This window comes from Oncorhynchus keta, chromosome 2 (genome assembly GCF_023373465.1).
Source record: "Oncorhynchus keta strain PuntledgeMale-10-30-2019 chromosome 2, Oket_V2, whole genome shotgun sequence".
Lineage (NCBI taxonomy): Eukaryota > Metazoa > Chordata > Actinopteri > Salmoniformes > Salmonidae > Oncorhynchus > Oncorhynchus keta.
In genome coordinates, this window is record NC_068422.1 from 32,169,834 (window position 1) to 32,183,990 (window position 14,157).

Consider the following 14,157-nt stretch of genomic DNA (forward strand, 5'->3'; position numbering starts at 1 on the left):
ATGATAGTGAGCTAAACATACATTTTCCTTAATGTATAATTGAGATACTGTCCCAACTAAAAAAAGAGGACAAAATTACATGTATTTAACATTTAGTTGAAATACCAAAATTCTATGGAGGAGTGTCAATACGGCCGACCAAAGGCTTCAAAGTTCTCAATGGCCAATACATAGCATCAGCAATCCAGGGTTTATATACATTGATTTGAACCTGCCATACATGTGTGAACAACCTGCTTATTTTTCTGAATTGTGTTAATACTACAACCCTTACATTTTTCATATACAGTAAAGGTTGTATATTTGTGTGCTGATCATGTCCTAATGCCTATTCACACTTAACAGGATGTATATACCTCAGAGCATCTTATCTACAAGCATGGATAGTTAATTGCATCTTTTTATGCTAACCACCTGTCACAGACCAGTAGGTTTATTACACAAGATCTCTGGCAGAATTGACATTTTCTTTAAAATATATTTATTAAACCACATTAAACCACATATTATACAAAGGGATAGTTCACCCAAATTACAAAATTAAATTTGTTTCCTTACCCTGTAAGCCGTCTATAGACCAGGTATGACAGCAAAGCAATTTCCCTGGCACTGTTAACACATGCTAACATTTGACCATTTGTGGAACAAATCATATTCAAGTCATAGGACCAATATTAGAATAGTTTGTGCATAATTTCCAAATCAGTGCCAGGGAAACTAAACCAAAGCATGGATTGTTGTCACCTTGCCCATAGACTGCTTAGAGGGTAAGGAAACCAATGTCATTCCCTTTAAGACTATCAATAACCATTGAAATACTACATTCCATTACAAATGCACATTTCCTGTTGCCCCTTCACAAGCACAGTCCATCTCAGCTTCCCAATGAATTGATGGTCCAGTTGGACTACAGTTACACTCTGGGGGGGATATATTGCAGTTTTACTTTTTGATGACTTCCTCTTTCAGTTTTTCTGCCAGATGTTTTCTTTTCTGCAACTTCTTTTTTTCTTCGACAGAGATCTCCTATGAAGAGAACAAAGTGAGTCAAATTCTGAACGGTAGCACCACTAAATCTAGTCAAGTCGCACATATCAGCCATATTGACAGGCACAGGGCTGTAGCTACAGTAAGAATAGAAGCACATACGGCAGCAGCACTACAAAGTGAAATCAAAATGTCATCACTCAAACAGATCACCTTGGGCTGCTTCTCCTGTCCCCCCAAAGGAGAGCTCACAGGCTGGGGTGCATTGACCCTCTCTTCATTTATACTAGCACCACCCCCGTTCATTTTGGGACCATCGTCCTTTGATTGGCAATGCAGCAAAAGAAAATGATAGGGGAATAAAGAGCAGGAGAAAATCCAAACTTCAAAAAGGGAAGAATGTCAAAACGGACAAACCTGAGACTAAATATCAGGGGAAATCAAGAGAAAGGATTGAAACTCACTAAAAACAATGAGACAGGAAGACCAGAGTTGACCCCAGGTGCTATGCAGTCATCAGCCGAGGTGTGCATTATTATCTACCACAAATTAAAGCTGTTACATGTGTCTTATGGAGGAGTACTACCCATATGTTTACAGGAAGAGACATTATAGAAGGTGTGATGTTACCGGTGTGCTGGGAGTGGATGCTGGGGTTTCTGGTGTGGCTGGTTTGGGTCTCTGCTCTTTTTTCATGGCCTGAAGCTTGTCCCTCTGCTGCCTCAGGTACAGTGCCCTTTGCTGGAGTTGCTCTTGCTGCTCTGCTGACAACTCCTAAACACACAGAGAAACACAATCCATCAGTTCTCAGTCTCCAACAAAACTGGTAATGTAGCATTTCAAGGTTTCCTTTCTATGTACTGTTGCCTGAGTGTTGCTTTTCCCCCACAATCAAGATATCCAGCGGAGGCTTTCATTCAGAGTGATTTATAGTCAGCGCATGACACACATGGCATGTATGGTATATGCAGTAGGAGAGACTCACTGTGAATGGCTTGGAGATGCCAGCCTCCTTACGTGCCTCCTCTATCCATCCCTCTGCAGCCTGGCTGCTGCTCCCCTTCTCCCTGGAGACAGCCGGAGGCTCGGTGCCCTTCACTGGAACCCTCACTGCAGGCAGGATCCTTGGCTCTGCACTGTGCCGCTCTGCATCAACACATAACCATCTATTACTCATATACCCTCTGAAGTATATTCAACCTTTTAGCATTCATGTGCTACAGGAAAGGCTTCAAGGGGAACAGAGTAGTGTATACAGAGTCCGTACTATTACCTGATGGCAACTTAGAATGGGCAGATGTGCTGGTCTTGGCTGGACTTATCTGCCCACCACCAGCTACAGCAGGCTCTTTCCTCTGAGATGAACTGTTCACCTACAGGGAGGGCACAGGGCAGCCATGTCATTGCATCTAGCTGTTCCAGTTCTAATGCCATACTGAGCTTCATAAAGTTCAGGTTGTACAGCTAACAGTTCAGTGCGCACAATCTGCTATTGCATTGCCATTCACCAGTGCGACAGAGGGCTGTTGGCCACCACTGTTCCCCACCTTTGCATGTGCAACATACAAGAGTTGTCACATACCCCACAATAGGTTAATATACAGGCTAAAATACCACATTGTAACGATAATGCAGCAAAAACATTGTTTACAAGTCAATGCTTTAGTTTATAGGGACACAAGCCTCTTTCGGAGATGACTTTGATTGAAAAAAAAACATGATATGTAGCCTATGCAGGGGCTGTAAGCAGCTGGCTGCAGCTCTCATCACTGCCCCTTTGCTTTGATGCTTAATTACATGGCTCAGAAGAATACTATAGCTCCCAATACATGAAATAGGACACATTTATCACACTCTGAAGAAAGGCAGACAAAGAGTCATTGGTGTTTATTCTTTTTGTATTACATCACTCCATTGAGTCAGTATTAGATTCATAACTCACCTTGGTGGTGTTTGTCTGTTGAGTGGAGGCTGTCGTCTGGATGCTGGCTGCTTCTAGAAGTGGCCTATCAGAGAAACTTCTGGACGTGGAGCCAATCTCCTCCTCTGACTGCAGTCTCAGAGCCATCTCTTGGTCATATTCATCCTTTGACATCCTGTGCAAACATATAGAGAGAGATATCAGTAGATTAATCCCCTATTCTGGGCCTAGATAGTCACATAACACCGATGATAAGAGAGGTTACTTTACGACAAAGAATGTGAATGTGTTACTTGTAGTTGAATAAAGGTTGGCCTACTGCCAGTCTTAAACAACATATCGTACATTAACCCACAAAGTACTGAAGTATGAGTGTTATAAAGACACTATAAGGCCCAAAGCTGGCATGAGTCCAAGCTCCTGTCCTTAGTGATCACCTTGCTGCCACTCACCATCATGATCTCTTAATTGAGTTGATTAGCAGCTTAATTCAACAAGGATGAAACTTTCCATCACACAGGATTTGAAGAGCACAAAAATGTTGCAACATTTTCGATGAGCATAGCCGAGAACATAACTTAATATGAGAGCAACATAGGCCAAGTGGTCTCTACATAATCTGTGCTATAAAATAGGCATCGCTCTTGTGAAGCACATCTCAAAGCTCTGGGTAAACTAGCAATCGAATGCCCCGATAAGACCACTTACAGTCAAAGCATGAAGACGCATCACATAGATCTATAACATGTCCCTCTGAGACTTCAAGAAGACAATCAGGACCAAAAAAGGGCAGTTCAATGGTGAGAAATGTCTCAGTCCATGGAGCAAAAACGTTGTGCTATCTAGGAGCATGAGTACAACACATCAATAAGCTGCTCCCAAACATTTTAAACATCAGGAAATTGAGTTTCATGGTTCATGTGGGATTCAATGACATTATGAAGGGCAGCTCAGAACAGCTGAAGATGGAATTTAAAGAAACCGATTGTGTAACTGCTTGACACCAACAAACGCCCCATAATATCTGGCCCTCTGCCCTCCCTGAAAATTTCAGCAGACCTTTAGCCCTCCATAACTGGCTCTGAGACTATTGCAGGGTGTAACATTTATTGACCATTTTGATACCTTCTGGAAACAATGCTCATTTTATAAGGAGGATGGGATCCACCCAAATCATTTTTGTTCCTGGATCCTTTCACTGCATTATAAGGCTGCATTGACACAATTACTTATCAATGACCCCAGCTCAGTTAATCCCTACCATTGTCATAATGCTTCAGCAAATGTACATTATCCCAGGGTCATTGGAAGACAATGTACTGTAAGTAACCTAATTCATGTCCCTCTAACTGCCCTGACTGTATCTGCTGATCCCACAGCTATATGCAGTAACCATGTGCCTATGGATCAGAGTTATAGTGTTAGCACTGAGGTGGTGTGCCCTAGTAGGAAGTCCACTGTGTGCAGCTCACCCTGCACTAACATACATAGCATGAGTATGTCTAGTCTTGCTAAACTTTCCAGCGAAGAAAACAATCAAGCAGTCCAACAAGTGCTAAAAATAGCCCACTTTAACATACATGTAGCCTAAGAAACAAGGTTCATGAAGTCAATAACTTGCTAGTAACAGATGACATTCATATTCTATCTCTGAAACTAATTTAGATAATACCTTTTATGATAGTGGTCGCAATACATGGTTATAACATCTACAGAATTGCCAATGGCTGCAGTGTTGCGGTCTATATTAAGAACCACATTCCTGTAAAGCTTAGAGAGGATGTCATGTTAAATACTGTTGAAGTAATATGGCTACAGGTTCATCTGCCTCATTTAAAACCCATTCTTGTGGGAAGCTGCTATAGACCACCAAGTGCTAACAGTCAGTATCTGGATAATGTGTGTGAAATGCTTGATAATGTGTGTGATATCAACAGAGGTATATTTTCTGGGTGATTTCAATGTTGACTTTCATCAAGCTGCCCACTCAAGAAACAGCTTCAAACTGTACCCAGTGCCTGCCACCTGGTCAACCTACCAGGGCAGTTACAAAGAGCACAGAAATGAAATCATCAACATGTATTTATCACATCTTTATTAATGCAGCAGTAATTTTCTTTAAAGCAGTATCCAAATCTAACTAAATAGTAGCCATTTCTAGGAAAACCAAATTTCCAAAGGCTGGGCCTATAAAAAAAAGATATATTTTTAAAAAGATTTGCCTGAAATGACATACCCAAATCTAATTGCCTGAAGCTCAGGACCTGAAGCAAGGATATGCATATTATTGACACCATTTGAAAGGAAACGCTTTTCTATTTTGTGGAAATGTGAAATTAATGTAGGAGAATAACATCAGATCTGGTAAAATATAGATTTTTAAAATTGTACCATCAGTTTTGAAATGCAAGAGAAAGGCCATAATGTATTATTCCAGCCCAAGCTCAATTTAGATTTTGGCCACTAGTTGGCAGCAGTGTATGTGCAAAGTTTTAGACTGATCAAATGAACCATTGGATTCTTGTTCAAAATGTTGTATCAAGACTGCCCTATGATCAGGGGGACACCGATCCCGTAGATGTTGAGCGGTAATACAACACATTTTGTAGTGATTCTTATGTTGATGACACATTTATGAAATTGCTTATCCCAGTTACTAATAAACATGCACCTATTAAGAAAATGACTAAAAACTGTTAAATCCCCTTGAATTGATGAGGAATTAAAAAATTGTATGGCTGAGAGGGATGAGGCAAAAGGTATGGCAAATAAGTCTGGCAGCACAACCGATTAGCAAATGTACTACAAATTGAGAAATCATGTGACTAAAGTCAATAAAAAGAAGAAACTATACTATGAAACAAATACATTATATAAAGAATGATAGTAAAAAGCTTTGGAGCACCTTAAATGAAATTCATCACAAAACCCACTGATATTGCCAACGACTTTAATATTTTTTTCATTTGCAAGATGAGCAAATTTAGGCATGACATTCCAGCAACAAATGCTGACACTACACATCTGATCAAATTATGAAAACCAAGGATTGTAATTTTGAATTTCGTAAAGCATGTATTGAAAAGGTGAAAAAAGTATTGCTGTCTATCAACAATGACAAGCCACTGGGATCTGACAACTTGGATGGAAAATTACTGAGGATAATAGCAGACGATATTGACAGACCTTTTTGCCATATATTTAATTTAAGCCTACTAGAAAGAAAGTGTGTGCCCCCAGGCCTGGAGGGATAAAAAGTAATTCCCCTACATAAGAATAGTAAAGCCCCCTTTACTGGCTCAAATAGCTGACCAAATAGCCTGTTACCCATGCTTATTAAGTTTGTGTTATACTTCAGTGAGGCTTTTTTGACATTATTGATCATAATCTGCTATTGGAAAAACGTATGTGTTATGGCTTTACACCCCCTGTTATATTGTGGATAAAGAGTTACCTGTCTAACAGAACACAGAGGGTGTTCTTTAATGGAAGGATCTCTGACATAATCCAGGTCGAATCAGGAATTCCCCAGGGCAGCTGTCTAGGCCCCTTACTTTTTTAAATTTTTACTAATGGCATGCCTCAGGCTTTGAGGAAAGCCAGTGTGTCTATGTATGTGGATGACTCAACACTATACACGTCAGCTACTATAGCGACTGAAATGACTGCAACACTTAACAAAGAGCTGCAGTTAGTTTCAGAATGGGTGGCAAGGAATAAGTTAGTCCTAAATATTTCTAAAACTAAAAGCATTGTACAAATCATTCACTAAACCCTAAACCTCAACAAAATCTTATAATAAATAATGGGGAAATTGAGTAAGTTGAGGTGACTAAACTGCTTGGAGTAACCCTGGATTGTAAACGGTCATGGTTAAAACATATTAATACAACAGTAGCTAAGATGGAGAGAAGTCTGTCAATAATAAAGTGCTGCTTCTGCCTAAACAGCACTATCAACAAGGCAGGTCCTATAGGACCTAGTTTTGTTGTACCTGGACTACTGTTCAGTCATGTGGTCAGGTGCCACAAAGAGGGACTTAGGAAAATTGCAATTGACTCAGAACAGGGCAGCACAGCTGACCCTTGGATGTACACAGAGAACTAACATTAATAATATGCATGTCAATCTCTCCTGGCTCAATGTGGAGGAGAGATTGACTTCATCACTACTTGTATTTGTGAGAGGTTGAATGTTGAATGCACTGAGCTGTCTGTTTGAACTAGTAGCACACAGCTCGGACACCCATTCATACCCCAAAAGACATGCTTTTACATGCTTTTCAACCGATCGCTGCCCGCACCTGCCCGCCCGTCCAGCATCACTACCATGGACGGATCTGACTTAGAATATGTGGACAACTACAAATACCTAGGTATCTGGTTAGACTGTAAACTCTCCTTCCAGACTCACATTAAGCATCTCCAATTCAAAATTAAATCTAGAATCGGCTTCCTATTTCACAACAAAGCATCCTTCACTCATGCTGCCAAACATACCCTCGTAAAACTGACCATCCTACCGTTCCTCAACTTTGGCGATGTCATTTACAAAATAGCCTCCAACACTCTACTCAACAAATTGGATGCAGTCTATCACAATGCCATCCGTTTTGTCACCAAAGCCCCATATACTACCCACCACTGCGACCTGTACGCTCTCCTTGGCTGGCCCTCGCTTCATACTCATCGCCAAACCCACTGGCTCCAGGTCATCTACAAGTCTCTGCTAGGTAAAACCCTGCCTTATCTCAGCTCACTGGTCACCATAGCAGCACCCACCCGTAGCACGCGCTCCTGCAGGTATATCTCACTGGTCACCCCCAAAGCCAATTATTCCTTTGGCCGCCTTTCATTTCAGTTCTCTACTGCCAATGACTGGAACGAACTGCAAAAATCACTGAAGCTGGAGACTCATATCCCCCTCACTAGCTTTAAGCACCAGCTGTCAGAGCAGCTCACAGATCACTGCACATAACCCATCCAACTACCTCATCCCAATACTGTATTTATTTATCTTACTCCTTTGCACCCCAGTATCTCTACTTGCACATTCATCTTCTGCACATCTACCGTTCCAGTGTTTAATTGCTATATTGTAATTACTTCGCCACCATGACCTATTTATTGCCTTACCTCCCCTATCCTACCTCATTTGCAAACACTGTATATATACTTTTTCTACTGTATTATTGACTGTGTTTGTTTATTCCATGTGTAACTCTGTGTTGTTGTATGTGTCGAACTGCTTTGCTTTATCTTGGCCAGGTCGCAGTTGTAAATGAGAACTTGTTCTCAACTAGCCTACCTGGTTAAATAAAGGTGGAAAAAAAATAGAAAATGCCACCAGAGGTCTCTTCACAGCCCCCATGTGTGGAACAGACTATGGGAGGCACACAATACTGCATAGAGCCATGGCTACATGGAACTGTATTCCACATCAGGGTAACTGATGCAAGCAATAGAATCAGATAAAATATATATGTGTATATATATATATATATATATATATATATACAAAATACACCTTATTGAACAGCGGGGTCTGTGAAGAGACACAATCACGATAACATACGCACTGCACTATACACACATGTACACATGGATTTTGTGTTGTAGATATGTGATAGGAGAGTAGTGGCCTGAGGGCACACTTAATGTGTTGTGAATTTATTGTAATGTTTTAAAAAAAAAAAAAAAATAATAATAATATTTTATTTTTGCATTTTCCAATTAAGAACATTCAAAACAAAAGTGAACGATAGGACAAAGTGACAGTAACAGACGAACGTAACAAAAATAAATTATAATTATAGTTATATAAACAAACATACAATAATAAAAATAATAATAAAAAAATAAAAAAATAAAAAAAATAAAAAAATAACGAGACATTGGATCACCCGCCGTTACATTACGTGTGAAACATTATGTGAGGATTATATATAGATTAAATCAATGAGATGTGGGGGGAGATTCTCCATATAGTCAAAAAAAGGTTGCCAAATTCTGTAAAATGTCTTTAACTTATTCCTCAAGCAGTAAGTGATTTTCTCCAAAGGGATACAACTATTAACTTCCGAAAGCCACATTGCAACTGGCAGGGAGGAATCCAATTTCCATTTCAAGGCAATACATTTCTTGGCAATCGCTAGCAATATTTCTGTTAGCTTTATAGTATGGCTTTGACTAAGATTGGTGTTAGTAAAGTTACCCAGTAGACAGACCTCCGGGCCTAAAGGGAATGCAACCCTGTGAATTGAGGATATGGTATCGCATACCCCCTGCCAGAAACCGTGTAGTTTTGAACACTGCCAAGTGGAATGGAGGAATGTTCCTTCATCTGAGCCACATCTAAAACATAGGGAGGAGATATCTGGGTTGAACCTGTGCAGTCTAGATGGGGTGATATAGAGCTGATGGAGGAAATTAAACTGGATCAATCTGTATCTGGAGTTCAATGTGGATGTAACCCCATCCCTGCATAGGTCACTCCATAGATCCTCATCAAGATCAATACCCAGATCTCTCTCCCATCTAAGTCGGGGTTTATCTAGCCCAGGCAGTGTTAGTCCTGACATAAGAGCATTGTAAACACGGGAAATGGTCTTGAACAGTGGTTGGTCTGCGTGGCAGAGTTGTTCAATAGGTGACATCTTAGGTAGGTTCCATTGTCCCTTGAGAGTCACCCTAATAAAGTTTCGTTGTTGTAGGTAGCTAAAGAAGTCCCTGTTAGGCAAGTGGTATTTCTGTTTCAGCTGATCAAAAGACATAAGAACTCCCTCCTCGTAACAATGTTCCAGAAGAGTGATCCCCTTATCAGACTATGGTCTAAAGTTACTATTCTGGAAAAACATAGGGATCAATCTATTGTTCCATAAAGGGGTTTTAGGGGAAAGGAATCCCCCTCGTCCGAACAGCTCATGCAGTTTGCACCATGCCAGGACAGAATGTATGATTAAAGGGTTGTCTGTGATGGTTTTTATAGATTTTCTGTCCCATTTGTAAAACAAATCTGCCCCAGTGTCATCATTTACCTCAAGCTTTTCAATGTTCAACCATGAGGGATAGGGACCATTGTCAAACCTCTGAGCCAGAAACCTAGACTGTGCAGCCCAGTAGTACATTCTAAAATTGGGGAGGTTTAAGCCCCCTTGACTGTAGTCAAGGGTCAGTTTATCCAGGCCAACCCTAGGGGTTTTGCCGTGCCAGATGAACCGTCTGGTCAGCTTGTCGAGAGAGGAAAAAAATGCTGCGGGAACAGAGATAGGGAGAGATTGAAACAGATATAGAAACCTGGGCAGGACATTCATTTTAATTACATTGATTCTACCCAGTAGAGTGAGAGGTAAGTCCATCCATTTACAAAGGTCAACCTCCACCTTTTGCAACAAACTGGCCAGATTGAGTTTATAGAGGTTGTTCAGATTACCATCCACCATTATGCCCAAATATGTGAAGCCCATAGGCGACCATCTAAAAGGAAACTTGTGCTTGATGGTATGATGGTCAAAGACAGACAACGGTAAGATTTTGCTTTTATCAAGATTGACCTTATATCCAGAGAAAGAACTATAACACTGTAGTAGGATCTGCAAGTGAGAGAGGGAGTGTTCTGGGTTTGTTAGGAATAAGACAAGGTCGTCCGCAAAGAGTGATAGTTTATGGGTATGGGGGCCCACCTCAAAGCCATGCATGTCAGGGCACGTTCTAATAGCCTCATCCAACGGTTCGATGGCGAGGGCAAAGAGGTGGGGGCTAATTGGGCAACCTTGTCTGTTCCCCCTATAAAGAGGGAAAGAGGAGGAAGTAATCCCATTGGTAGCAATCCCAGCTTTAGGAGATTTGTAGAGTGATTTTATCAAATTTACAAACACGGTACCTAAACCGAACTTTTCCAAGACGCGAAAGTGGTATGGCCATTCAACCCTATCAAAGGCCTTTTCAGCGTCGAGAGAGACTGCGACACCAGGTATTTTGTTTTTGTTAGCAAGGTGAATTATATCAAAGAACCTTCTGAGATTATTGGAGGACAATCTATTAATTATGAAGCCAGTCTGATCTGGGTTGACCAACAGGGGAAGACATGACTCCAGTCTCTTCGATAGCATCTTGGTGACCAGTTTACAATCTGTATTAAGGAGAGAGATTGGTCTATAGGAGGCGCACTTTAGCGGGTTTTTCCCTTTCTTGTGGATTACAGTAATCACTGCTTGAGAGAATCACTGCGTGAGAGAAGGACTCTGGAAAGCAGTTGTCTTCTCTGGCTTTTTTAAGTACCTCCATAAGGTAGGGGACCAACAGCTCCCTAAATTCTTTATAGAACTCTGGAGGGAAGCCATCCTCCCCAGGAGATTTATTAGAAGGTAAGGATTTAATGGCCTCCAACAATTCAGGGACTGAGAAGTGTTCACTCAGGTGCTCGCTGTCTTCCCCTGACAGGCATGGGAGGTTGAGAGAGGAGAGAAAGGAGTCTATCTCTGATAGATCATTGCTTGATTGGGAAGTGTAGAGGTCTTCATAGTATTTCTTAAAAGTATTATTAATTTCAGTAGGGTCGAAAGATATCTCTTTAGTGAGAGTTTCTATGGCATTAATTGTCCTCTTACTTTCAGTTGCCATGCCAATACTTTGTGAGCTTTCTCTCCAAGCTCATAATAACGCTGTTTTGATTTAGTGATGGCCCTCTCAGCTTGATATGTGTTCAGAATATTATATTTAAGTTTTTTATTTACCAAAAGCCTGTATAGATCTTTAGTCTAGCCTCTTTGGTAGGTTCTCTTGCTCGGAGATTTCAGATTCAAGGGCACTCAGTTCCGCACCGTGTTTTTTCTTCAGCCCTTTAGTATAGGAAATAATCTGTCCCCTCAGGTTGCCCTTCAATGTGTCCCAAAGAATGAAGCTGTCAGGAGCAGAGGGTTTGTTTGTCAAAGTAAAAAATATTGATCTGCTCTTTGATGAATGCACAAAATTCAGGTTGCTTTAGAAGTGTAGAATTTAGTCTCCATCTATATGTTCCATTTACCTTGGTAGGAATGGAGATTGATAATACCAGAGGAGAATGGTCACTAAGCAATCTGGGGAGATACTCGACATCTAACACTCTATGAAACAGTTGTGTCGAAAGTAAAAAGTTATCTATGCGTGTGTGTGTCTTGTGTGGGTGTGAATAAAAAGAGTACTTCCTATCCTGTGGGTGCAACTGTCTCCATATGTCTAGTAAATTGAGATCTTTCATGAATGACATGGTGAGCTTGCCGGCTTTGGTAAGAAGTGAGGGTTTATCAGAAGACCTACCAAGAACTGTATCTAAGCAAAAATTAAAATCTCCTCCAACCAGTAGCCATCCTGGTGGTGCTTGAGCAACCTGAAGGAAGACATTCTGAATAAACATATGGTCATCGAAGTTAGGAGCATAAATATTCAAAAGGGTCCAAGACTCTGAAAACATATGCCCCTGCAACAAAACAAACCTGCCAGAGGGATCAGAGATGGTGTTGTTGACTCAGAAGGGGATGTGTTTACTCAAAATTGCAGTTCCTCTTGCTTTGGAGTTAAGAGGATGCAAAAACTTGTCCTACCCATTCCCTCTTCAATTTCTTGTGTTCACTGGCTGTAAGATGTGTTTCTTGTAAAAACACAATGTCAGCCTTTAATTTCTTACGGTATGTATAGACTCTTTTCCTTTTAAATCGGGCTGTTAAGACCTTTTACGTTGAATGTGCCATATTTTAGTGGATTAAGCATAGGTTGGGTTTCAAATATGTAACTGAATAGAAATCTATCATATGCAGATAATTAGGAAATGTTTCAACTTTGTTTTGAGCACAAAAGCCCACCCCGATTGTCAGACTAGAACAACAGTCCCAACAATCAAACATGAATACACTTGTAGAGATACGTTGCTGCTCGCTTTCCATCTTGCTCTTACTAGCTAAACCTTGACGTAAACTAAAACCTGCGAGCTCTCTAAATTGAAAACAAACGTTGTGAATAGATATTTATGGCTGAATATTTACTGCCCACGGTAAGGGCTGCTTGAGTCTCTTTACGAAAGATTAACATAAATGAGGGGGAAAGCAGTGGCCCTAAACCCACTTATTGCTTCGCCCAGTAGATATGGACTAAACCCAAATATACTCTCCTGTAAATGTAATAGAACTCACCCCGGGAAGATACGGTTAGTTGAAAATGTACAAATCAATTAAAGTGACCGGGAGATACCAGCAGTTCAATCCGGATAAGAGAAAACAAACAAACTGCATTTTATCCTCCAGAGAGACCGTCCTGGCTCAGACTCAGACGTTGCTCAGTTCTTTGAGAAAAGTGTGCACTTCTCCCGGTGTGTTGAAGAGATGGCTTCGGCCTTTGTACTGAACTTTCATCCGCGCAGGGTGGATGAGGTAGCCGGTGATGTTCTTCTCCTTCAGTGCTTTGGCGGAAGGTCTGAACTGCTCGCTCATATCCGGGAAAAGGCTGACCCTCTTCCCATCGATGGCGATGTCCCCTTTGGCTCTTGCGAGTTGCAGTATCTTCTCTCTGTCTTGGAAACGGAGGAACCTGATCAGGACGGCTCGTGGGGGCTCATCTGGCCGGGGTTTCGGCGATGATGTTCTGTGGGCGCATTCGATTTCCAGCGGCTTGGTGAAGTTGGTTATGCCTAGGACCTCCGGGATCCATTGAGTGAAGAAATGGACCGGGTCACGGCCCTCGCTGTCCTCTTTCAATCCCACCACACGGATATTACTATGTCTACTCTGGTTCTCCATCTGATCTACTTTGTTTTTGAGGTAGGCATTGTCCTTTTGCAGTTGTGTCAAGACCTGGTCATGTCTAGCGATGGTGTCTTCAACTGTGCTAATGCGCAGCTCTACCTCAGTCGTTCTCAAAAGGAGATCATTCATGGAGGATTTCAGGTCGTCAATGGAAAAATGGAGTTCAGCCGATTTCTTATCGATTTTCAGAGGAAGACCTGTTACCATCCTGAATTACCCGGAGGAGAGTAGCCAGCATGTCGGTAGGCTCGCAAGAGGCTGCTGAGAGCAACAGTCTGGAACTGTCGTCTGAGTTATGAGGGCTAATGCTAATCTTGCTAGCTGTGGCGTTATCGTTATCCGGCCTCTCGGTCGGAGGTCCATGGCTCTTTGGGAAGGTAAGTACTTGACAATTTATCAGTCGATGTTAGAATATTGTTTCAACGTTGTTATTTAGGTAAAAATAGAATAACTTTGAAGAGCTCGGTTTGTCAAC

The 14,157-nt window shown here is 41.3% G+C and overlaps 1 protein-coding gene across 3 annotated transcripts in view; it reads right to left on the reverse strand.

The window, feature by feature from the left end:
* Positions 1-446: 446 nt before the first annotated feature.
* The window catches only part of LOC118399458 (cilia- and flagella-associated protein 36-like), a 22,686-nt gene continuing 8,975 nt past the window's right edge, over positions 447-14,157 (reverse strand). The window contains exons 6-12 of one of the 3 annotated variants that reach the window (XM_035795566.2): positions 2,930-3,083; positions 2,261-2,360; positions 1,973-2,133; positions 1,618-1,761; positions 1,452-1,526; positions 1,201-1,308; positions 447-1,026 (exon numbers count right to left, since the gene is read on the reverse strand). In XM_035795566.2, the coding sequence (XP_035651459.1) occupies positions 943-1,026; positions 1,201-1,308; positions 1,452-1,526; positions 1,618-1,761; positions 1,973-2,133; positions 2,261-2,360; positions 2,930-3,083 (826 nt within the window). In that variant the 3' untranslated portion in view covers positions 447-942. The remainder of the gene's footprint in view (positions 1,027-1,200; positions 1,309-1,451; positions 1,527-1,617; positions 1,762-1,972; positions 2,134-2,260; positions 2,361-2,929; positions 3,084-14,157) is intronic. The other 2 variants (XM_035795584.2, XM_035795592.2) reach the window with 2 other exon arrangements.